The sequence below is a fragment of the Fistularia commersonii genome, chromosome 19 (genome assembly GCF_037954325.1).
Source record: "Fistularia commersonii isolate RoL2024-O1a breed Wild chromosome 19, RoL_Fcom_v1.0, whole genome shotgun sequence".
In the NCBI taxonomy this organism is placed as follows: Eukaryota; Metazoa; Chordata; class Actinopteri; order Syngnathiformes; family Fistulariidae; genus Fistularia; species Fistularia commersonii.
In genome coordinates, this window is record NC_141302.1 from 729316 (window position 1) to 752500 (window position 23185).

A 23185-nucleotide genomic window follows, 5' to 3' on the forward strand; every position below is an offset into this window, starting at 1 on the left:
CACCGGAAGTCACCCGTCCTCAACAGGGCTGTCTTGTGAATGATTCCGCGTGTTGATACCGGAGACAGAAACCAGTTTGTTTTTCTCCGACTTGCCAAATACGCGAACTCCCGAACCAGAACCGGCGCTAACATGGACATGAAGAGGAGGGTTTCGCTGGAACTGAGGCACCGGTCGCCCGGCGAGGTAAAAATCAAGATAAAAAATGAATAAAAGTACGTTTGTTTATCGGTAGCCGTTGGCCGGCCGAGCACATGGCAGGTCGCCCCGCTGCGCCGGGAAAGCGTTCAAATTCATGACGCGTCAGGCTGGAGGTCAGCGCCACAAAGGTGGCCGTAATTATTATTTTTTTTAAATCTTCTCCATTTTGATTTTTCGCCAAGTTTAGAGTTCAATGATGTTCTACACGGATGATTATTTTTATTTGTAATTATTTTGTAGTTGGAATAGTGCGATGATACGCGCGCGTGCCGTTACAGCGATAAAAATCGGGCACAAGTGGTTCTGGGGTCCGGCTAATATCTGGATTTATCACTTTAAATTACTTTGAAAGCCGGAGAGAGACTTCAAAAATATATAATTTTGATGTTTTGTGCTCTTCTCTAAATGTTGTGTTTTTTTCCTTTACTTGGTGAATACAAAGTCTGCCACGACAACCGCGCTAAAGTACGCACTCGGAATAACTTGACACGGCAGTTTTGTTGCGGCTAACTTAAAGAAGGGGTAACTTCCTTATTTATGTGCTTGTAAAACGGCGTATTAAAAAATAAAGTTTAATCAAACCGTTCTGATAGGAGCTTAAAACACGAATATCGGTTATATATAGCTCAGCTCCGGGTATTAGTCGGAGCCCGCGTTTATATTCCGAGAAGGGCGCGTAGCTAGCTAGCTAGTTAGCTTGTCTGCTAAAATGGGGGACTGTCCTTTTTAATTTGCGGGACCTCCGTTGCGTTTTTTCGGACCCGTTTCCACCCGAACCCCCTTTTCCCGCAAAAGACGCTGTCCCTCCGGGCCGTGCGTGTTTTGCGTTGTCTTAGCGCACAGCTAGCTCGAAGCTAACGTCCCATGTGTCGGGAGTTTACAAACACACTCGCCCGGGCCGCGTCCGAATATGAAGCTCCGCAGGCGTCCTTTGCACCGCTGCCTGCTCCCTTGACCTAAGCTCTTTCCACAAATATTAACATAATTTAAAAAGATAAACAAACTGTGTGAGCAAAGTAACTCTCGTCAAGATGCTCTTTTTCATTTTGCACAAGTTGCGTATGAATGCAACTCATTTCCACTGCTTAGTGTGAAGCCAAAGTTCATTTCCTGCAACTTTTTATGTAATTTCTTTGGATTTTCCACTGGTTCACGACATTTCCAGCCATTTATTAAGATATGCTTTTTTAATTGTTCTTACACCGCTGCCTTGCTACCTAAGATGCCATACATATATTTTTCATGCACTTATATGTATGAAAACTGTAGCTTCAACAGATTTTATAGTTAAGTGAGTGAGTTGGAGAAGTTAAAAAGGGCTGTTGAGTCTATATTTTTTTGGATTTAAAAAGGAAATGTTAGTGAGTGAACCAGGAGCACAGGATTTTGGTGGTCCGAGACATGACCTGTGGAGGTTGCAGAGACCTGAGCTGCCTCCTCCCTGCAGGTCCAGGAGCTGGTCCTGGACAACTGTCCCTCCAGCGAGGGGAAGATTGAGGGAATCACTGCTGAGTTCTCCAACCTGGAGCTTCTCAGCCTGATCAACGTGGGCCTGACCAGCGTGGCCGACATCCCCAAACTGGACAAGCTCAAGAAGGTGAGACGGGTTTCTTCTCACCGCCTTATTGGACATTGTAATTCTCCGCTCATTTTTGCACAAATGTGTTCCATCATTTTTGGCAGTTTTTTTTTTACCAGCGTTCATGGTTTTCAGTTAGAATTTCATCCGTCCCTTTTGTCGCTATCAACAAAAACCGGTATGTTTTCCATTTTAAATCATTGTATTTTCTGCTTACTTAAATGAAACGTCGGGTTATGATGTTACAAGGCTCAGCATGAGGTCACACAGCTTCTTGGTGGAGCATCCGAGGTGGAACGTGGTGATGTAACATAGGTAGATGGGATGTCACCGGCGTGCCGCTGAATTCAATAAAGGTTTTTTTTTTCCCCGCAGCTGGAGCTGAGCGAGAACAGGATATCGGGGGGCCTGGAGGTCCTGGCCGAGCGTCTGGTCAACCTGACGCACCTCAACCTCAGCGGGAACAAGTTCAAAGATATCAGCACGCTGGAGCCCCTGGTGGGTGGAGGACGCCACGACTCTCACGTTTTGATTTGATCATTCCTGTATTCCGTAAAGCTCGTGCCCTTCATGTTTCACGTCCAAATTGAATAAAACAACGCTTTATAGGAAGGACGCACCAGGTAAATCAGGGGTGTCAAACTCAAATACACAGTGGGCCAAAATTTAAAACTGGGACAAAGTCGCGGGCCAACGTTGATATTTATTAAAAAAAATCTTCCCCAGATATGACAATGAACCTTTTCATATGGACCCAAACAAGTTTTGCTTTAAAACTAAATATGGAACAAGCATAGCTTAATAATACAATATATAACTTAATATTGCACACGTGCAAAATCCTGTTTTACGCCTAAATAGCAGGGTGCTAGTATTAGCATAAGGTTGCTGTGACGACTGTACACAGAGGAGAGGTGTTTATGGGTCCTGTTGTGATTTTCTGGCCAAAATACCAGCAGAAAATTCTGGGATTTGTAGATTTAGTGATACATGCACTGCAGACTATACTGGCAGACCAGCTCTAATAGTCATTAGGAATGGCTTTGCAGGCCAAATAGAATCACAGTGCGGGACAAATTTGGCCCGCGGGCCAGAGTTTGACGCCAATGAGTTAAATGAATCAAAGGGACCTGAAGAGGAGGAAATGGGCCCCAAACAATATTCTGAATACATTTCTTTAAAATGTTTAAAAAATGAAAGTTCCGTAATACTGACTTACCCGTCTGAGTCTGACCTATAATAATAAATTTGTGTGTGTGTGTGTACATGGATAGACACATACATGTGTATGTACATAAAAATGTATGTGTGTGTGTGTGTGTGTGTGCGCACACATTTTTTAATTGTATTTAATTTTGGACTGTGTTCCTCTGCTCCAGAACAAGCTTCCCCAGCTGAGGAGTCTGGACCTGTTCAACTGCGAGGTGACCCTCCTGGCCAACTACCGCGAGTCTATCTTCAAGCTCCTGCCAAAGCTCACCTACCTGGACGGCTACGACGTGGACTACTGCGAGGCGTCCGACTCTGACGGCGAGGGCGACGGCGTGGAGGAGGAGGACTACGAGGGTGAGGGCGGGAGATCCGCATCTGCTTCTGCACCCAAAACAAAACACCCGACAAAACCGTGAGCGCGTTTGTCGCGGCAGGAGAGTCGGAAGACTTGGAGGAGGAGGAGGACGAGGAGGACGTCGTGGCAGAAGATGAAGACGACGACGAAGACAGCGGCGAAGACGAGGTGACCGCCGTAAAAAGGAATTGTGAAAATGTCACGAGAAGAGCCGAAGCGTTCGGTTTGAAGGTGTCTCTGGGTGGAGGTGGAGGCCAGGAGATGTGTATTTGCAGTGACACGGGATTTGAAGGTGGAGGTGTGAGAGCATCAGGGAGCTCTGGGGATGGACGGGGTTACAGATGAGGTTAGACAGGAACCATGATGTCTGCAGATGACACGGTGATCTGTAGTGGGAGCTGGTGGAGGAACATCTAGAAGCGTGGAGGTGGGACCTGGAGAGGAATGAAGGTTGGCTTCAAAGACAGAATCCATTTGTGTGGATGGGAGGAACCCAAGAGGAACCATGAGGCTACTGGGAGAGAGAGATGAAGACTGTGGAGGACTGAGGAGCGACAGTCCAGAGGAAAGGTGGAGAAGATGGAGGTGTGGGAACAGCAGTGTCTGGTTTAGAAGTTCTGAGGAGAAGACAGGAGGCAAGGATGGAGATGTGGAGGTTCCTCTTTGGGGGTGAGGACCATGGAGAGAAACGGTGACTGGAGATGAAGTCTGACTGAGATGGTTTGGACATGAACAGAGGAAGGATGCTGCCAGACAGGAGGTCTGGAGGAAGACCAGGAGAGGAGGTTCATGAATGGAGGAGAGAGGACATGAAGTTAGATGGAGGCGGGCCATTGGCCGAAGCTTCAACGTTTATTTTTCTCGCCCTTGAAATCAATAAACCCTCTGCTTCCTGTTTAAGCCCCGCCTCTCTCCCCAGCGCCGGCCACGATTGGCCAGTGAATTAACGAATGAGAAAATAGCTGCATTCTAACACTCGGGTTTTTGCACGCAGGACGGCGAGGTGAACGGAGACGTCGACAGCGAGGAAGATGATGAGGACGAGGAGGACGAGGAGGATGACGGTCAGAACACGGCAATTTAACTTTAAAAAAAAAAAAAAAAGTAAAAATATCATCGACATGGTTTCCATGTTGGTGTTCCGTGTGAGGAAAGTGACGGTGGTCTTCTGGCCCGCAGAGGAAGACTCGTCCCCGGCCAAAGGAGAGAAGAGGAAGAGGGACGACGGGGAGGACGAGGACGAGGAGGAAGAGGATTGAACCCGATGGACAGCCGCCGTCTCCGTCTCCAGCACCGGCCTCCTCACATCCTGTCAGCTTCTCCTTTCAAACTCCCAGGCCCGGAAGGACCCGCCGCCGTCTTTTCGGGACTCGGTCCTCCGTTCACGTGACTCCCCGGTCTTTTTTGTTCTTTTTCCTGTCCGACCCGTGGATGATTCGCACACCCTTCCTTCTCTAAGCAGCTACGAGTTCACCGGTTGTTTTTCCCTCGGGGGGTTTGTGTCTTCATGTACCTGCAGGTGAACGGTGGATCCGTGCTCACGGTGGCGTCAACAAACACATTGATTCGAAGTTTGTTATTGGGCTCTCAGGACTGTTTGTGTTTTTGGGTTTGTTTGTTTGTTGTTTTTTTTTTTTTTTGTATGAAGTAATTTTATTAAAAAAAAAAAAAATTTGACTTTCTCAAACGTTAGTAACATGTTCGTTTTGTTTTTCATGCGAGGAGCTTCTTGTGCCGGTACCTCCATGTAGTTTTGACAGGTTCAACAGTTAAAAAAAAAACAAAAAGCTTTAGTGGAAATGTGAAGAATGGGGAAAAAGTTGAGGAGTTTAAAACAAAATGGGCTCACGTGAGGTGACCGCACTTTCACCCCGGCGAAGCCACGGCCTCCCTCCAAACGCCTCCTCCGAGCCCCGCGCTCAGGGCTAACTCTTCGCTTTCTTGCAAACCGCTTTTTCAAAAGAAATATTTTTTCAGTTGTTGAATTTTGTATAGTTCTCCAGGACACTCGTCTTTTGCTTGCTGCCTTTTGTTTGTTCAAACACTGACAACTGATTTTTTTTTTTTTTTGTACTTTCTGTAAGTTAAATGGGGGAAAAAAAAATGACAAAAAACGGACTTTGTAAATAAAATCTTAACATTTTGCTCCTGGTGTCTCTGCTTTTGACCTCAGAGTTTGTCGACGTTAGCTAGCATGAAGCACCGCTCTCGCATGAATGCTAATGCTGTGGGTTCTTGTTCCCGATGCAGGTAATGTAAAAGTTCAAAGCGACAGCCTAGCTGAAGACCCGACTCTCAGGTGTGTGTGTGTTTGTGTGTGTGTGTTCGCATTTATTGTCCCAATGGACCGTGGACGCTAATGTAGCACGCGCCAGCTAAAAACACCCCACAAGCTGCTGGTGTTTGCACTGACTTGCTGAAGGCTGTTAGCTTGTAGCTTGGCGGACATTTAATTAATGTGCACATGAAGCGCATGCTAGTCCTAACAGGACCAGAGCTTGCAACAGTATTGTTTTTAAGTCAGGTAACATTTAGAAATATGCTAATGTGTCCTATGCTTGAATTTCTGCTACGTAAACTGCTACTCAAGTCGGGAGGCGCTTTTGCTCTATTAAGTAGATTTCCACTAAGTAGCATTAGCTTATGTAGCGACCAACAGCACTAGCTGCTTGTCAAGTGCTGTAAACATTAGACTTTTGCCTTCAGCACCTCAGTAATATCCAAGAGTTGTTTTTTTTTCCGTACAATAGAGTTAAAAAACCGTGGTTTTGAAAAATGAAATCGATTTTGTAGTTCCAAGTGTGTCCAGGGCAGAGTTGGAGTTTGTCGCCCCCTGGTGTCAGGAGGTTTGCCTCCCGTTGTTTCTGGTGTCGACCTCCTGCTGCAGTTCGGCGATCCGCACCTGGAAACACAGCCCGCGACAATTCATGCACTTGGAAATGTCAAGTTTGACACGAGAGCCTTCAGGATAAGCTGTAAAATCACCCATTTTAGCGCTAAAATGAATGAATGTGTTGGTACTGACGTCCTTCTGACTGAGCTGCTCTCTCAGACCCCTGATCTCGTCCTGCTGCCTGTAAAAAGCTTCCAGGAGCTGCAACGCAAGATGATTCAGATCTTACCGACAATAACAAGGGAGAGTCCGTCGTTCTAACGCGTGCCGACGTGGTGGAAACGGAGAAGCTGCGTTCAGACGCCCCTCACCTCTCCCTCTGTGGTTGGCGGCGGCCTTTCTGCTGGCTCGCGGCAGTGTGGCGCGTCGCCGTACGTCCACAGCGGGACCTGGGTCTCGTCCGGCTGCCACCCCCACAGCTCGCTGCCCTCCCGGGGGTACTTGGCGTCCTGGTAGGCCAGCTGCTCCGCAAGGAAGGTCTGCACACATCGTGACACTCAGGTTCCACTATTAGATTTGCATTTTTGTTTTTTTCGTATTTTTTTTAGATTTTATTATGGTACACACACACACACACACACACACACACATATATATATATATTATGGTATTTGTATACACATGTCTTCTTTTGGATTCTTTTACATATATATTTTGATTGTTTTTTAGGATTTAAAAAAAATAATAATTTTTTTTTATGGTACTTATACATAAATATTCTTTTTTTGGGAATGTTATTCTAGATAAACATTTTTAGGATACATCTTTTGGATATAGCTATCAAGATTTTATGTTTTTGTAGCAGACGTAGACGTATATATTTTGATTTTTGTATACATATTAAGATTTGCTTTCTTTGGTATACTATTATAAACATAGATGTATTTTTTTAATATTGGTAAATGTTGTGTACTTTATTGTTTACTTAAGTGTTTGGAATTGTCTTCGCTTGAGCATTTTTATCTTCTCGATTCATCTGTACGTCCGCCATGTGGAGAAATTGACTAAAATATAAATAATAGCAGAGCTATATATAAAAATGAAATCTGTTGAATTTGCATAGAGCAGTATTAGCAGCGTGCTGTACTGCTAACTTTTAACTTTTATTAGCGCACAAAGACAGTAATGTTAGCCTGTAGCATGTAGCAGTTAGCCTGTGCTAACTGCTACATGCTACAACTGCTACGACTGTTGCGTGTCGTGAGAGGTGCGTCCAGGATCTGTTCGGCACCTCCTCCACGAAGACCAGGTCCACTCCGGCGCCCGCGGCGGTCCCGGTCCTCCTGACGGGTTCGGGGTACGGGTTGTCTAACGGGGTCCCGGGTTTCAGGGACAGCAGCACCGGGCCTGAGCGGAGAAGGGGGTCGCCGTCGGAGACCGAGTTTAGTCGCGCGTCCGACGCTAAAGAAAGAGCGTCCGATGCCGGACTGACCTCGGTCGGTGCCCGACAGCCACTCCCGAGCCGTCAGCGCCGCCCGGTTCCCTGCCGTCGGCGGATACAAGTCGTCCTGGAAAGTGTCAGACTGAAAGGGGGATCCGGACCGGTGAGTTGGCGTCGGACCTCTCGGGAGGAGCGGCGCTCTCCGGGGCCAACCTTTCTGCGCAGGACCATCACGGACAGCGGCTCCACCAGGTCCTTCACGGCGACCAGGCGGTAAAATCGGAAGATCTCGCAGACGCCGACGTCCAGGCCGCGCTTCGGCATGGCCCCTGTGCCGGGAGCACGGCGGCAGCTGTTTATCGGCGTCCGTCCGACGGGATCGGACCTCGTGGGCGACGGGCTCACCGAGGCCTTTCTGCGGCAGCGGGGACCTGAACTCCGTCAGGAAATGGACGTACGGCTTCTCGGCGCTCAGCTCGTAGCAGCGGATGTTCCCGTCGCCCTGCGGAGGCAGAACGCCGGCGCCCCCTTCAGGAACGGACGGGAAACAACACGCGTCCCAACGCGAGCGGCGGCCGAGGCCTCACCTTCCCGGCCAGGTAGAGCAGGTGTGTGTCCGGGTCGTAGAACGGGAAGAGAACCCCGGACGAGCCGTCCAGGTCCTCCAAGTACAGCGGCTCCGACAGGTCCTCCTACACACACACACACACACACTCATTGTTAAGAGTGAGCATGTCAACAAAGTGAAAAACATGTCGTTCACGGGATTAATTAAGGACTATGTTCTAATCGAATCAGATCTAATTGGATCCAATATGATCTAATCCACTCGGAAGTATTCTAATCTGATCGGATCCAATTTAATCAATCTAATCTGATCCGTTCTAATCCAGTCGTATCTGATCCAGTCTGATCTAATCTCATTTCATGTAATATGTTCTCATCTAATCCGATTGAATCTGAACCATTCAAGTTTAATCAGATCCAATTCAACTGATCTAATCAAACCTGCTCCAATCTAATAGAATTCATTCTGATCTGATCTAATTTAATCTGATCTGATTTAATCTGATCTCATTTCTATTGTAATCTGTTCCAATCTAATCCGATTCTGAAGAACCAGACAACTCTGCTGGAGATGAGACCTCCATGGCCACCCTTCAGATGTTTCGCTTTCTGTGTGTGTGTGTGTGTGTGTGTCTCACAGGGTCCCAGAGGACGAGCTGCCTGTGGTTCCATGGAGAGCTTCCCGTGGTCAGCAGCATGTTCAGGCCTCCCACGTGCAGCACCTTGACGGCCCGGTGTGTTTTGTTGCAGGACGCCTGCAGGGGGAGGAGCCAGGTGAGACACGGCGCCGAGGTCGCGACCTCCGGGTCGGCTCCGCCCTCGCTCACCTGCAGGACCCGTCCCGTCCGCGGGTCCACGACCCGAAGCCGCCGGTCCTTGGACGCGACGGCCAGCCGGCTGCCGTCGGCGTTGAAGCTGATGGAGAGCAGCAGCGCCTCTGACGGGTGGCGGCGGAGCGTGGGCGCCATGACGACCCGGGCCGGCCGCCGCAGCACGCCGCCGTCCTGGGACACGTCCCACAGCAGGACCTTCGGGGCACAGCGGACACCACGTGATGGACGCCTCGGACTGCGGTGGAACCCGTGGAATCCGGCGCACCATCTCACCTTGTAGTCGTAGGCGGAGCTCAGCAGGAGGTTCTCGGCTGTCGGGTGCCACTCGATGAGCCCCACCCTCCTGGAGTGACCAATCAGAACCTTCCTGGCCTGGGTGAGGTCCTGCTGGACGCCGTCGGCCGGGACGTCCCAGATCCTCACCTGCACCCATTCAGTCGATGGACGTCACTGCTCCCTTGGCCCCGCCCCTCTGAGGATAAGCCCCGCCCCTCTGAGGATAAGCCCCGCCCCTCCAAGGCCAAGCTAAGCCCTGCCTTGCTGAGCCTAAGCCCTGCCTATCAGGGGATAAGCCCCGCCCCACTGAGACCAAGCCCCGCCCCGCCTATCAGAGGCCACGTCTCTCCGACCATAAGCCCCTCCCACTCCCTCCAGAGACTAAGCCTACCCCCCCCGAGTCAAAGCCCCAGCTCTAAGAGGCTAAACCCCGCCCCTCTAAGGCTGAGTCCTGCCTCACTGATGACAAGCCCCTCCCATCACGGGCTAAGCCCCGCCTCTCAGAGATTAAGCCCCGCCCCCAGGAGGCCCAAGCCGGATGTCACGGCTGTCATTCAGGTGTCAGATCAGATTCCTCAAGCTTGGTGGCTGATATGATGTCAGAGGAAACAACGACGTCGGAAGCTGACTACAGCTGACGCAAGAGTAGGAATTATTGGTATTGATCACAACGTGTGTGTGTGTGTGTGTGTGTGTGTGAAACAGAGTCAAACGCAAGTATGAATAGAAATACACATGGAGAATGTATGGACAGGGTGGTGGGCCAGGTTATAAATATGGACTCCAAATATGGACTCGGAGGGTGACGGCCATTGTGGTGCCGTGAGATATAAATATAGACGCAGAGGGTGATGGTGTGACGGTTCCATGTCCAGATATCATGTCAAGTGTGGAGCAGGAGATCAACAGGCAGGTTCTCCTGCCGTTCTGTCTTCTGTCTTTCTATTTATATTTAGATTCATGTTTCTTTTTTGTTGACGTATACTGTTATGCTGCTGCGACAAAGGAATCTCCCCTATGGGGATCGATACAGTTCATCTTATCTTCTATCATAAATAGACCAACGTCCCCTGGAAGGACACATTCTGTTTGGATCTTCAGGAGGACCTTCCTCCGGGGTCGGACTCGAGATCGGACGGTAACGGACATCCGTACCGTGCAGTCTTCGGAGCAGGAGGCCACGCAGTGATCGTCGAAGGGGTTCCACTTGACGTCCAGAACCCGTCCCCCGTGGCCGCAGACCCTGGGCTGCTGGGGGTCCACACGCCCTGTCTGGGGGATTCAACAGCAACGCTCTCAGACGCTCTCCCCGGAAACAACAGTTAAGAAATGTCACTTTCTAATGGATGGAAGGAGCAGACTGAGGAGATTATAAGGAGGAAATACACCCTCAATATTATAAAAAAAGTGTTAATATTATTAGCATAAAATCATTATTATGGGAAGATAAATCTTTAAAAATAATTTTGTTAGAAATCTCTGTTATGTTAGAATAAGGTCACATTATTATGTGGAAAATAAATCAGATGATATTCGAATAAATTCCAATCATTATGAGAAAATAATAACAGAAAAAAAGCAGACTATGACGTGACAATCTCTCAGATAATTGTAATAGTCATTAGAATGAGAAAATAAATCAAGTAATATTAGAATGATATCATATTGTGAAAAAAATGTCATGATAGAAAATAAATAAAACTATTAGAACAAAGTCACAGTGTTAAGAGAAAATTGTCCTTGGGTTTCAAGAAAGGCAACTTCCAATAAAATGCATTATTATTATTAGAATAAAGTTATTTTAGGAGGAGAAAATTATTCTGTAATATTACCAGAATGAATTCAGTGTATTAACAGAATATTGATCTGACCTGACCATGTTCTCAAAAATAAGAGACAGATTTAGAATGTTGTTTTTTTTTTTTTTGCAATTATTTTATTTTGTATAAAAGTGTAATTTTTATCATAATAATTTTCTTATCCAGCTGGTCCCTTCAGACGGCGGATGCGGCCGCTCACATGATGGATGGGCAGGACCAGGAAGGCCCCGCCCCCGGCGCACTCCGTCACCACGGCGATGAATCTGGGATTGGCCGAGCAGTAGTGGTTGTCATGGACGCCGCGCGTGATCGGCACCCCGTCGTAGCATCGCTCCCGGGGGGACGGCTGCCCGAAGACGTGGCGGAACTTGGAGCGGCAGAGGGACGAGCGCCATGACATCTGGGGGACGGCGGAGGGACGGGTGACTTCCTTCCCGCCGCCACCGATCACACGGTTTCTCCGCTCCATCGCGTTCACTTAGAAATCTAAATCCGGGCTCGTCCGGTTTCCCGCCGAGCGCCGGAAACACCCTCGGTGCGTGTCGGCCCGGCGTAATCCCCTAATAGCCCCGTGGAAAGCCAGCGGTCGCATTATCCGCTCTAATCAATAATGCAATCAGCTGTTATTATTGGCTTTCATAATCTTATCAATAATAAATCATTTGCTCCGGGAACATTTTAATCACGGCCCCTCCGCCCCTCGGCAGGAGGGCATAAATCCTGCCGGAAGCCGAAAAAGACTAATCGGTAATAATTAGCGAAGACGGGATACGTGAATGGAAAGCGAGATCTAGACCCGAGCAGATGTTCTGCTGGAGCTCCTGGACCTACAGAAGATCTCCTCACACGGACCCGGCGCTGCTGGTGTCCTGTGCGTTCCGCTTGGGGACAACTAGCATGTACACGTTTCTCGTGATCTGGAAAAGTCCAATTCGGATGTCTTTACCCTTCACGCCCGTCATGAAGATGGGTTTCCTACCTTGTGTGAATCACATCAGCGGCGGTGGACCGGACCTCCTCTGAGCAGCAGCGTCGGGCTCTGGCGGCGCAGAAGCTCCTCCCGCCAGCGTCCCCGTGAGAGCACGCCTCTTGACTTCTTCTGACCGCCGTGCTCCCTTTCTCATCCGTGACGTCCGGCCTTCCCTTCCACATTAGCGCATTCGTTTTATGCACGGCTGCACGCGCACAAACGCCGCCTCCATCCGACACCGTGGCCGCAGAACAAGCGGGCCGGGCGGCAGAAATCTGCTCGGGGTGCCGAGGACACGTCCGGTCCCTGCTGCTTCCACTTCCTTCACCTTTATTCAAACCCTTCACCGTTTGTCCCGCTTTTTTAGGGTTTTATTTTAAACTTCTATCTCCCGCCATGTTGACAAGTTCCAGCTGGTTTGCTGTTTTGGACGCAGGGCTCTGGGCGTCCCAGACAATCAAAAATCAGAGCAAAGTTTTTCCTCCCAGTAGGATTTAAAGTCTGGTTGGACTTTGATAGAACGCCATCCTGTCCGTCCTGTTGCTTTGGCGATAGGTTAGCGTGCACCTTTATCTTCTCCCTCTTTTTACTCTCCCTAAGACAACAAACTGAAGAAATGAAAACAGGCGGCTGAGCGGGACGCAGTGCGAACATTTAAAAACAAAGGTTGTGTTTTCTGAACGTACAGTGATTTGTCGCCCCCCCCCAAGTCAAACCAACTGCCCGGGCTTCGGCGTGGGGGGGGCCTGCGGCGCCATGGGCTTGGGCTTCTCCGGCGACGACGCCTGGTCACCATGGCGATGAGGCGGGAGCTCAGCTGCACCTCCAGAAAGGTCAACAGTTATTTACAACTTCATTTAACATGACGTTCTATTGTTGTGACAATTCTGTAACCTCTTCCTGTCATTTACAGATGTATCGATTGTTTGTGAGGCACGAATACTGACTGTAACTCTGTGTGTGTGTGTGTGTGTGTGTGTGTGTGTGTGTCTCACCCTGTATCTTGGACAGTGCAAACTGCAGCCCCTTCATGGCCTCGGCCTGGTTACTTTTAAATCTGGCCAAACCGAATTCCTGACAGAGGTGGACAATTACTACAACTAGAGGTGTGTGTGTGTGTGTGTGTGTGTGTGTGCGCGCGCGCACCTGTATTGGCCGTGTCAGTCCATACACCGTGGAGGAGATCCACGCCTCCCGCTTCAGTTTGGTCCAAGAAGGCCGACTGTTGTCCTCCTCAAAACGACAGCGCTCCACCACCGTCTGACACACACAACACGGATCAGAGGCCTTCTGTATTGGTTATTGATTGGGAGTGTGATCACATACGGATCTGCCATTGTAGATGAAGCTGCCTCAGGCTGAGGGTCCCGACTGACAACAAAACTTCTCAAAGGTAATTTTTTCATCTTGTGTGCATCTGAAACTATTTTGTGGGAACAAAAGCACTGCATTTGTCCACTTGACTATCTCCATGTGAGGAATTTATTCAAAGATGGTTATCATTGAAAGTAATTTTTTGCCTTTAGGCTGTTCCTTTCAGGGGTTTATCCTGTCCTCTTTACCTCCATCCATAAATCTCTGCTCTTCCACAAAACAAAACCAAATTTCAATACTAGCACACCATGTGCATTAAAACACATTATGTTTTCGTTTTTGCCTTGTAAGTTTTTCTGCATGACTTTAACTAAAAGATGTCCTTTACTTCATATTGTTCAATGAAGATAATTGACAAAATGTCATACAAATTTGATGAAAAGACACTGCGTTGGCCGGGAATCGAACCCGGGTCAACTGCTTGGAAGGCAGCTATGCTAACCACTATACCACCAACGCTTGTCACTTGCGTAATAACTGCAGATAACGGAGCGAGATATTTAAGCGGTCTAAATCATGATAAAATGATGTTGATCGTGATTAAAAAGACGTTGTCAGCTTTATGGATAGATTAAGAGATGACCTGATTTGATTCTTCCCTGTCGTGAGAGCCGGCGACCCGAGGTCGGTTCCGTCCAAATCGAGACGTCTATGCGTTGCCTGGAAGGGAGCTAAACTAAGCCGGAACGGCACCGGTTCAAGTCTGGAATATGTGATGCCATGGCGCCCTTCTTCTTTCAGGGAAACGGCTGCGATCCAGAGGAACTGTTAAGTGCGATTCTCCTCCGGTACCGGGCGGCTCAGCGCTGATGCTCCGGTTCCGAACTCGCGGTAGCACCATTGCAAGGCGTTGGTGGTATAGTGGTTAGCATAGCTGCCTTCCAAGCTGTTGACCCGGGTTCGATTCCCGGCCAACGCAGAAACCTTGTTTCCTTTTTTTTTTTTTCTTTAATTCTTATTTTGAACCATCGATCGGTACGCCGGTGCTGTTCCCCTCGCCGAGAAAGATATTGAAATTGACGCTCCAATCTCGCGCTAATCCGGTTAGCTAACTCGGGTAAGTCGGGCATCACTTATCATTTCTAGTGGAGATCGGTTCTTCGCAAATTGGACTACAAGTCACGTGACACGTTCTACAGTGGTTAGCATAGCTGCCTTCGACGCAGTTGACCTGGATTCGATTCCCGGCCAACGCAGGTACTTTAACCGCTTTTTTTCTTTAAATCTTATTTTTAACGATCGATTGGTACGCCAGTGCTGTTCCCCTCGGTGAGGAAGATATTAAAATTGACGTCCCTATCTCGATGCGGCTAACTCGGTTAGCTAACTCGGGCAAGGCGGGCGTCACTTATCGTTTCTTATGGGACTCTATGACGCGCGTATTGGACTACAAATCACGTGATTTGCTTTGGCGGTATAGTGATTAGCATAGCTGCCTTGTGATTAGCATAGCAGCCTCTCAAGCTAACGAACCTGATTCGATTCCCGGCCAACACAAAACCTTTTTGTTTGGGAAACATTTTTTTTTTATAATTTAATAATGTTGTTACTCTTTTGCCATTTATTGTTGTCAATGTGAAATGCGAATACGTTTATAGGTAATGATATGCAAAACGCGTTGGTTTTTTTTTTTTTTTTTGGTCACACTCACACACACACACACGCACACCTAGCTCTGACCATCAGTGTGTTGTGGTTGAGGTTCCAGGTCTTGGTGGTCAGCGTGTGTGTCTGCGGGTCCACGACAGAGTCCTCCACGACGTAGACGGCCCGGGCCTTGTGCGAGGGGAAGAAGCGCTCGGCCCAGGCGGGCAGACGATTTGTCTTTGTCAGCAGTCGCCGTGACAGCAAGTGGTTGCCGGGGGTGACCTCACGGTACAGGACGTCCTCGGTCAGGACGTGGGAGCTGCTCCGTACAGTGAGATAAGATAAGATAAACTTTATTGATCTCCAGCGGGGAAATTCTTTTGTTACAGCAACGTTACACTTGTAATGTCAATAAATATAAATATGAAGGGAGGAGACAGAAAATAGCAAAGGACATGCATGAATAAATAGGCAGCAGCAGAGAGAACAACAGGGATATGAATGGACAACAGAATGCAAAGAAGACAGTAAGGGTGGAAATAGATAACCAAAACAAGACGACATCATAAACAGAGCGACAATACCAATGAAAAGAATAAAATAAATAAACAAAAATGTTCGATGTTAGTGATACTCTCAATACAGCATACATAAAACAGAATGCACCGGTCCCCCCACTGACACTGTACCAACTACCCTGCACTGTTTTGCACAACTTTTATTTTTCACTCATTCAATGCTTGTTACAAGTTGTCTGTGTAGCACCGTCAACCAAAGCAAATTCCTTGTAGTTAAAATATTACTTGGCCCATAAAGCAATTCTGATTCTGAGAGCCATTCAATCCATTTCTGTATTTCTTACGATTCTTAATTTCTCTAACTTTATTTGTCCTTTTGAATGCACACCAGGGAAGCTCAGGATCATCAGTCGAGTACTGCTGTTTTTTTAAGTCAATTGTTTTAGATCTTTAAGTACCTTTGAGACATTTTCAAAGCTACCTCTTTGGATCGCAGGTAATTTCTCAAGATGACATTCCTTTGTCACAGCAGCGTAACAGTTATAATGTAAAAAAAAACAATAAATAAAATATAAGCGATAGCAAGACATCCACGAAAAAATAGACAGCAGACAACAACAACGACAACATCAGGGATAACAATGAGCAACATTAAGGAACAGTAGTGGTGAAAAATACAAAACCAGAACTAAAGAACAACATAAATAGAATGGGAAAAAAAGAAATAGCTATGAATAAAATAAATACATAAAGAAATGGGCAGGGTCTGTGCGGGCTGGGACAAACAAGGATGAGAGGGACAGGATGAGAGTTCGGACATGACGTGAATGCATGAGGTGGTGAGATTGTAATTCTTCCTAACTTTACGTCAGTTCAGTCTCTCCCCTCTGTTGCTGTGAAACTCACCTATGTGGATTCGGGTAGCGCTGCCAGAAGGCGGCAAACACCTGAGGCCACGGGCTCTTGATGTCCACCTCGCTGTAGAAATACCTGACCATACCTGCACACACACACACACACACTAGTCCATACATCTTATACCATATCTATTATCATAATATAGTGTCAGGGAAACCCCCCGATGACGGTAAAACGTCTATTTAATGAGCAACAGCTGTTGGCCACAGCCATGCCACGGGAGCATGCAATTCCAGGTAAAAAAAAAAAACCATAATCCCCAGAAACCCCCAAATCACACAGAAAGCAGGCATCAATATAAACCCCAACATTCGTGACTGGTTACAATATTTATAACAGTGTTTACACTCTTCTACCAGCATATATCCCAATGCACTGCGGACGGCAAAGTTGGAATTTGGCTGTGAAGGGAAACATGTTTCCATACTGTACATGTGGCAATAAATGCTTTGACTCTTGAATCAATCGAAATAGACGAAAAATATATATTTTTTTATAATTATAATATTGTAACTTTAAAAAACACCAATTAATATAATATTTTCTTATCATAATTATAATATTGTAACTTCACTAAAAATAGAAAAAAACACCGATTATGAGACTTATTTTACATTTATTTCATTAAAACGATCATATTGTAACTTCACTAAAAATAAAAAAATGACCAATCATGATAATCTTGTTAAAGAGAGGGTAAAACGAATTTGCGTTGGCCGGGAATCGAACCCGGGTCAACTGCTTGGAAGGCAGCTATGCTCACCACTATACCACCAACGCATACAATAACGTGAAAAAATTCTGCATGTATATATATAGAGCGCTGTGAATAATCCATTTCCGTGTTTATATTGTAATAAAGAGGTTAAAGGTCGCCTGCTGCTTCGCGCAGCGGACCGTTGTCAAAGTTTCCGGGCAGCGGCTCAACTTTTCCTCCCGTCGGGACAACCGTGTTCCAGCTCGCCCGGGGTGACGTCCCTCCCCGGCGGGACGCCTTCATCCGGCCGCCGCCGGCGAGCGTCGTTACGCCGTCGGTGGTTGAACCCCCCCCCGGCAAAGCTTGCTGCTCGACGCCGTCGGTAACCGGAGCCCCCGCCCGGTGAGTCGCCGCTGCTTAGCATGCTAATCCGTTAGCCCGGGTGTCGGGCTAACGGTGCGGAAGCTAACGGCTAACCGGGAGGCGGGCGTACCTGCGGGCGGTGTTTCCTAGCAGTCCCGGTGCGGGTCCCCGGAGGGAGCGGGGCGGAGCGGCGGAGGAGCCGCCTAAGGTTGGTTCATGTTCGGCTTCGGAAGCAACAAGAGCCCGGAGGAAAATGGATGCAGGTGCTTCGAGTTGTGCTGCGCTTGCACCGTGTGTCCACTAGGTGGCGCCCTTCACCAGAAGGTGGCGCAGAGGCGAGGAAGATGTTTGTTATTGTCCTGCGGTCTCCATGTTGCACATGAAGGCCGCTGATACCTTGAGATGTTTGACCAAGACACCAACCGCAGGCTGTGTTTCTCCTCCTTTAACCACCGCTCTGCTCCCTTCAGGGGTCACCGCCGCTCCACCTCACCCTTTTTCTCCACATCCTCTTCTCACACCAACTTATGCCTCGCCCGCTTTCACTCCATCCATGAATCTTCCCTCTGGATCTCAGAAACCCAGAAACTTCACCATCTCCCTGCTGGAAACATTCACTCCATCCATGCATCTTCCCTCTGGATCTCAGAAACCCAGAAACTTCACCATCATTCCTGCTGGAAACATCCAGGTTATCTAACATGAGCTGCTTCTCTGATGGACTCCTGATCTTCCTCACTCCATGAGAAGAACCTCCCTTCTCCACCTGTGCTACCCTCAGCTCTGCTTCTGGTCTTCTCAACGCCACTGCAGCATCTCTGGTCTCCTACACCTTTCCTGTCATTCTTTCTGACACGTTCCTCCACCTCTTCTCCACTGCTCTGGACTGTTCCTCACCTTCCTCATCTCCATTCCCTGGAGCGTCATCGTTCCAGCTAACCTTCGTTCCTCCCATACCTCCAAAACACAACGATCTTAAATCACTTCCAAAGCGAGCGCCAACAAAGATGGACAGAATCGGGCCACGGCGTGGGAGGTTTTGGCGGCCCCTAGCGGCCGGACGCGTTTCCTCGAACGAGTCCTCCGGCCGGCCGAGAGGAAACATCGGATTAAATCGGTAAAAAAAAAAAAAAAAAGGTGAGGGAGCGCTAGCAGCGGCGGCGCCGAGGGAGAGGATTTACTCCCCCCTTCCCTCCGGGGTGTGAAAGGTGAAGGCTGAGGCGATGAAGGGGATGTCCAGGGCTTAACCCCCCCCTTCGACCCCGACGCCCCCCTTCCCGCCGCGCTACCGAGGGGGAAGCGGCGAGATGGATCAGATACGTTCGCTGTCATTGATGGGAGGCGGTGATGTAACACGTGGGGAGGCAAGGTGACACGGAGGGGTTGGGGTGGTGGGCCGTCCCTCCCCTTCCCCCCCCCCCCCCTTCGCTTCCTTCCCCCGCTGCCGCAGCTTTCCACGGGGGGAGGCGTCTGACGGCGGGGGGTTCGCCCCTGCACGCCGAGGAAGGGGAGCGTAATAGAGAGGAAGCTGTCATGTCGCCGATGGTGAGCCGTGATAGGGGAAGCGCCGTGACAAATGGGAAGCCGCCGAGGTCCACGTGGGGAATTGTGATGTCACATAAGGGGGAAGCAGCAGTGCGGTATGCGAATAGCGCCGTGACGGGGGGGTGTCGCGGGACAGCTGCCCGAAGGGGAAGGCTGCGATAACGCAGAAGATGAAGGGGACGGCCCGTCGGCTCTCTGAAGGGGAAGCCCGGCCACATAGGGGAAGCGGTGTAAATCACACAGAGTTATGCGGAGGGTGGAAAAGGGGATGCGGGGGGAACAAACCTGCGGCGGCGGCGGCGGCGGTCACCACCAGAAGGCCGTCCTCCCACAAAACACACACGGGGGAAGCGTTGCGTGACCGTCCGACCCCCCGCGCAGGTGCTCCCTTTGATGACACGCCGCAAAAGGGGAAGCTACGTCACAGCGAGGAAGCTGTGGAGGAAGGGTTTATGTCACACAGGGGGAAGCGGCGATGTCACACAGGGGGAAGCACTACAAGGGAACGCCGGGTCGTACCAGGAGCGGAGAAAAGGGGGGAGCGATAACGGCGGGGAAATGAAACGCGGCTTCACAGGGAAAAGGTGAAGAGGTCCGTCGGGCTCTCGGCGAGGGGAAACGGGGGGAAATTGTGATGTCACACAGGGGAAGCCGGCAACCTGTGACGCCTGTAATCCGGCCGGCTGGAGACCGGGCTGTTTGTTGTCCTTTCTCCAAACTCCTCGCCTGGTTTGTTTGCGGTTGAGCAGAAGCGTCGCTGCCCTGAAGGTAATTCAGCTTCCTCTCTCCTCCCGCCTCTCGCGGTTCCCGGGCGGCGTGGGAAAAAAAAAAAACAACAGGAAGTGAACTTTCAACACGCCGTCAGGGTTGAAATTATCGGTGAAATTGAGCCGCGGAGGACGGAGACGTCGATCGGTTTACGGGTTTCTCAGAACCGTCGCTTTCCGCCGTCGTGTTTGCAATTTACTGTGAGCGTAAGAGGAGGACGCTGGGCTTGGAGGGCTTCAGAAGACCAGGGAGAAGGTTTATGGAGGTGGTGAAAGAGGGAATGGAGGAAGGTTGGTTGGCGGTGCAGAGCCCTGAAATGTGTAGCCCAAAGGAGAACACTTTGCAATTTTTTCCCAGGAAAATGAAAAAAAAAAACATCAAATGTCATTAATGAAATAAGGCTCCTGATGAATTTGAGTTTGAAAAGACGTTCACATAAGTAGGCTTTTAAAAATTAAAAGGCAATAAAAATGTTCTTGAATTGTTTACTAAAAGACCTGTTTCGAAAGGAAAGTAAAACACGAGTTAATGATACATGAAAATACCCGAAAGGAACTAGAAATGTTCTTAATTTATCGATAAAGATTGTAAAGGAAATAAAAAATTGCGTAAGCGATTGTTAAAAAACATATGTAAAAGGGACTGAAAATGACCTTTAATTGTTCACTTAAAGGTTTTAAAAGCAGCCATCAATGATCTTCAATCGTTTACCTAAAAAACATTTGAAGAGAACTAAAAATGTTTTGATATTGTTTGCTTGAAAAGAAAAAAGCTTTTAAAAGAAAACCAAATGATCTTCAGAAATGTACTTAAAAAACATTTTACAAGCATGCAAAAGAAATCTTAAGTTGATGCCTCAAAAAACCTCTAAAAGAGAACTAAAATGTTTTGATATTGTCTACTGACAAAAAGTATTTGAAAGAAAACCTTATAATAATGATAATAACAATTTACTGTGTTTTTTTTAAAGGATGTCTAAGCGATCTTAATCAAAATACAATCAAATCATAAAATAATCTTAAATCAATTACTTAAAATCATTTTAAATTGTTTCTCTGAAAGCCTCCAAAAGAGCAATAAATGTGTTTTGGTTTTGTTTTCTAAAAAAAAAAAACCTTTTACAATAAAACCAAATGATCTTCAATAATTTACTTAAAAACATTTTAAAAGAAAGGAAAAGTGATCTTAATTATTAAGTAAAAGGAACTAAGACTGTCCTTTTGTTGTTTACCCCCCAAAAATTTATAAGAGAACTAAACATTTTTTCATATCGTTTGCTTGAATAAAAGCTTTTAAATGAAAACCAAATGATGTTCAATAGTTTACTTCAAAAAGATTCTAAAATGATGTAAATGTAAATCTTAATAAAAGAATAAAATAAAATTGAAAAAAAAACCTGAAAGCAGTGACTTAAGAAGCATTTTAAAAAGAAGCAAAACTGACGTTTATATTGTTTATCTTAAAAAATAAGGTTCTTAAAAGACAACCAAATGATGTTCAATAATTTACTTCAAAAAGATTTTAAAATGTTGATAAAATAATCTTAATAAAAAAAAAAAGATTGGAAAAAAAAACTGAAATCGATGACTTAAAAACCATTTAAAAGGGAAGCACAGCTGATTTTTAAATGGTTTATCTACAAACCCTTTGTCTAAAATAATTTTAATGAACACATAAAATAAAATAATAAAGTAAAAAAATCTTAACTTGATGACTTGAAATCATTTAAAAGGAAGCACAGCTGATTTTTTGTTTATCTGAAAACTATCAAGAAAAATAATAATAAGGGGAATAAAAATCTTAAATTGATGACTTATAATCATTTCAAAATGAAGCAAAACTGTTCTTAAATTATTTACCTAAAAAACCTTAAAAGAGAAATAAAAACAGCCGTTTTTTATAAGAAAACCAAATGATGTTCAATAATTGACTTCAAAAAGATTTTGAAATGGTGCAGAGGTAATCTTAAAAAAATAAATATAATAAACAAATTGATTAAAAAAATCTGAAATCGATGACTTGAAACCATTTTAAAGGGAAGGACAACAGATTTGTAAACAGTTTATCCAAAAATCTTTAAAAGAGAAATAAATACATTTCAGTATTGTTTCTGTTAAAAAAAGGTTTTGATAAGAAAACCAAATAATGTTCAATAATTAACTTCAAAAAGATTTTAATATGAAGTGAAAGTAACCTTAATGAAAAATAAAATAATAAAGGAAAAAAAAACAAAATGTAAATCGATGACTTAAAATTCATTTTAAAAGGAAGCAAAACCGAACTTAAATGATTAACCTAAAAACCCTTAAAAGAGAAATAATAATATTTGGTATTATTTACTGTAAAAAAAGCTTTTAAAAGAAAACCAAATATTGTTCAATAACTGACTGCAAAAAGATTTTGAAATGATGTAAGAGTGATCTTAAAAAAGTCAATATGATAAAATGATTTAAAAAAACAGAAGTGGATGACTTAAAAACCATTTTAAAATGAAACACAGATGATTTTTAAGTTGTTTATCTTAAAACCCTTTATCTAAAATATTTTTTATTAAAAAAAAAAAATTCTAAAAGGGACAAAAATTTAAAATTGATGACTTAAAATCATTTCAAAAGGAAGCAAAACCAGTCTTAGATTATTTACCTGAAAACCCTTAAAATAGAAATAAAAACAGTTGGTAGTGTCGAGGTTGTTCAATAATTTACTTCCAAAAGATTTTAAAATGGTGCAGAGGCAATCTTAAAAAATAAATATGATTCAATAAAGTTATTAAAAAAAAACAAAAATTGATGACTTGAAACCATTTTAAAAGGAAAGGACAACTGAGGAAGGACAATAATTTATCTAGAAACCTTTAAAAGAGAAAAAAAAATGTTGGTGTCGTTTATGTTAAAAAAAAAGGTTTTTATAAGAGAACCAAATGACGTTCACTAATTGACTAATAAAAGATTTTAATATGGTGCAGAGGTGATCTTAAAAAAAAGAGATTAAATGAATTGATGACTTGAAACCATTTAAAAAGGGGGGACAATTGATTTTTAAAAATAGTTTATCCAGAAACTTTTAAAAGAAAAAAAGAAAAAAAAAATGGTGGGGTGTTAAAAAATGTGTTAAAAAATATGTTAAAAAAAATGCTTTTCTAAGAAAACCAAATAATGTTCAATAATAGACTTCAAAAAGATTTTGAAATGATGTAAGAGTAATCTTAAAAAAAAAAAAAAATTATTTAAAAAAACAGAAATGGATGACTTAAAAAACATTTAAATAGGAAGCACAACTGATTTTAAATGGTTTATGTAAAAACCCATTATCTAAAATAATTTTGATA

The 23185-nt window shown here is 45.8% G+C and overlaps 4 protein-coding genes, 1 long non-coding RNA gene and 3 other non-coding genes across 17 annotated transcripts in view; 4 read left to right on the forward strand and 4 right to left on the reverse strand.

Annotated features, from left to right (window-relative positions):
• The first annotated feature begins 40 nt into the window (after window positions 1-40).
• On the forward strand, window positions 41-5492 carry LOC147223246 (acidic leucine-rich nuclear phosphoprotein 32 family member D-like). The gene is made up of 7 exons (XM_086166585.1): window positions 41-186; window positions 1649-1798; window positions 2156-2278; window positions 3160-3346; window positions 3427-3515; window positions 4342-4411; window positions 4527-5492. The coding sequence occupies exons 1-7, from the start codon at window positions 133-135 to the stop codon at window positions 4604-4606; spliced, it is 753 nt and encodes a 250-aa protein (XP_086022711.1). The 5' UTR covers window positions 41-132; the 3' UTR covers window positions 4607-5492.
• Window positions 5493-5778: 286 nt separating this feature from the next.
• LOC147223247 (coronin-2B-like) lies at window positions 5779-12234 on the reverse strand. 7 transcript variants are annotated; one of them, XM_086166578.1, is made up of 13 exons: window positions 11317-11600; window positions 10453-10569; window positions 9295-9444; window positions 9016-9216; window positions 8827-8943; window positions 8209-8313; window positions 8027-8123; window positions 7835-7950; window positions 7673-7763; window positions 7472-7587; window positions 6552-6719; window positions 6373-6441; window positions 6052-6249 (listed from the first exon to the last, which is right to left on the reverse strand). In XM_086166578.1, the coding sequence occupies exons 1-13, from the start codon at window positions 11584-11586 to the stop codon at window positions 6187-6189; spliced, it is 1680 nt and encodes a 559-aa protein (XP_086022704.1). In that variant the 5' UTR covers window positions 11587-11600; the 3' UTR covers window positions 6052-6186. The 7 variants fall into 7 exon arrangements, with proteins under 7 accessions (XP_086022703.1, XP_086022701.1, XP_086022698.1 ...); XM_086166577.1 differs by adding an exon at window positions 12097-12234 and having other exon boundaries at window positions 5779-6249; window positions 7673-8123; window positions 11317-11517; XM_086166575.1 differs by having other exon boundaries at window positions 5779-6249; window positions 7472-7763.
• A 324-nt stretch (window positions 12235-12558) lies between these two features.
• On the reverse strand, window positions 12559-18713 carry LOC147223248 (PRELI domain-containing protein 1, mitochondrial-like). 2 transcript variants are annotated; one of them, XM_086166587.1, is made up of 7 exons: window positions 17675-18713; window positions 16473-16566; window positions 15142-15367; window positions 13234-13347; window positions 13083-13161; window positions 12774-12904; window positions 12559-12695 (listed from the first exon to the last, which is right to left on the reverse strand). In XM_086166587.1, the coding sequence occupies exons 2-6, from the start codon at window positions 16562-16564 to the stop codon at window positions 12798-12800; spliced, it is 618 nt and encodes a 205-aa protein (XP_086022713.1). In that variant the 5' UTR covers window positions 16565-16566; window positions 17675-18713; the 3' UTR covers window positions 12559-12695; window positions 12774-12797. The 2 variants fall into 2 exon arrangements, with proteins under 2 accessions (XP_086022713.1, XP_086022712.1); XM_086166586.1 differs by lacking the exon at window positions 17675-18713 and having other exon boundaries at window positions 16473-16861.
• LOC147223249 (uncharacterized) lies at window positions 12642-16481 on the forward strand. 2 transcript variants are annotated; one of them, XR_015107642.1, is made up of 3 exons: window positions 12642-12920; window positions 13001-13480; window positions 15163-16481. It is a non-coding gene; the product is annotated as an uncharacterized LOC147223249 (long non-coding RNA). The 2 variants fall into 2 exon arrangements; XR_015107643.1 differs by having other exon boundaries at window positions 13099-13480.
• Window positions 13849-13920, reverse strand: trnag-ucc (transfer RNA glycine (anticodon UCC)). Its single transcript has one exon. It is a non-coding gene; the product is annotated as a tRNA-Gly (tRNA).
• Window positions 14309-14380, forward strand: trnag-ucc (transfer RNA glycine (anticodon UCC)). Its single transcript has one exon. It is a non-coding gene; the product is annotated as a tRNA-Gly (tRNA).
• Window positions 17193-17264, reverse strand: trnag-ucc (transfer RNA glycine (anticodon UCC)). Its single transcript has one exon. It is a non-coding gene; the product is annotated as a tRNA-Gly (tRNA).
• Window positions 17369-23185, forward strand: part of LOC147223253 (uncharacterized) — a 16393-nt gene continuing 10576 nt past the window's right edge. The window contains exon 1 of one of the 2 annotated variants that reach the window (XM_086166580.1): window positions 17369-17583. The gene's annotated coding sequence lies outside the window, so the exon portion shown is untranslated. Of the gene's footprint in view, window positions 17584-19066; window positions 19090-23185 lie in introns of those variants that run through there. The other variant, XM_086166582.1, reaches the window with a different exon arrangement.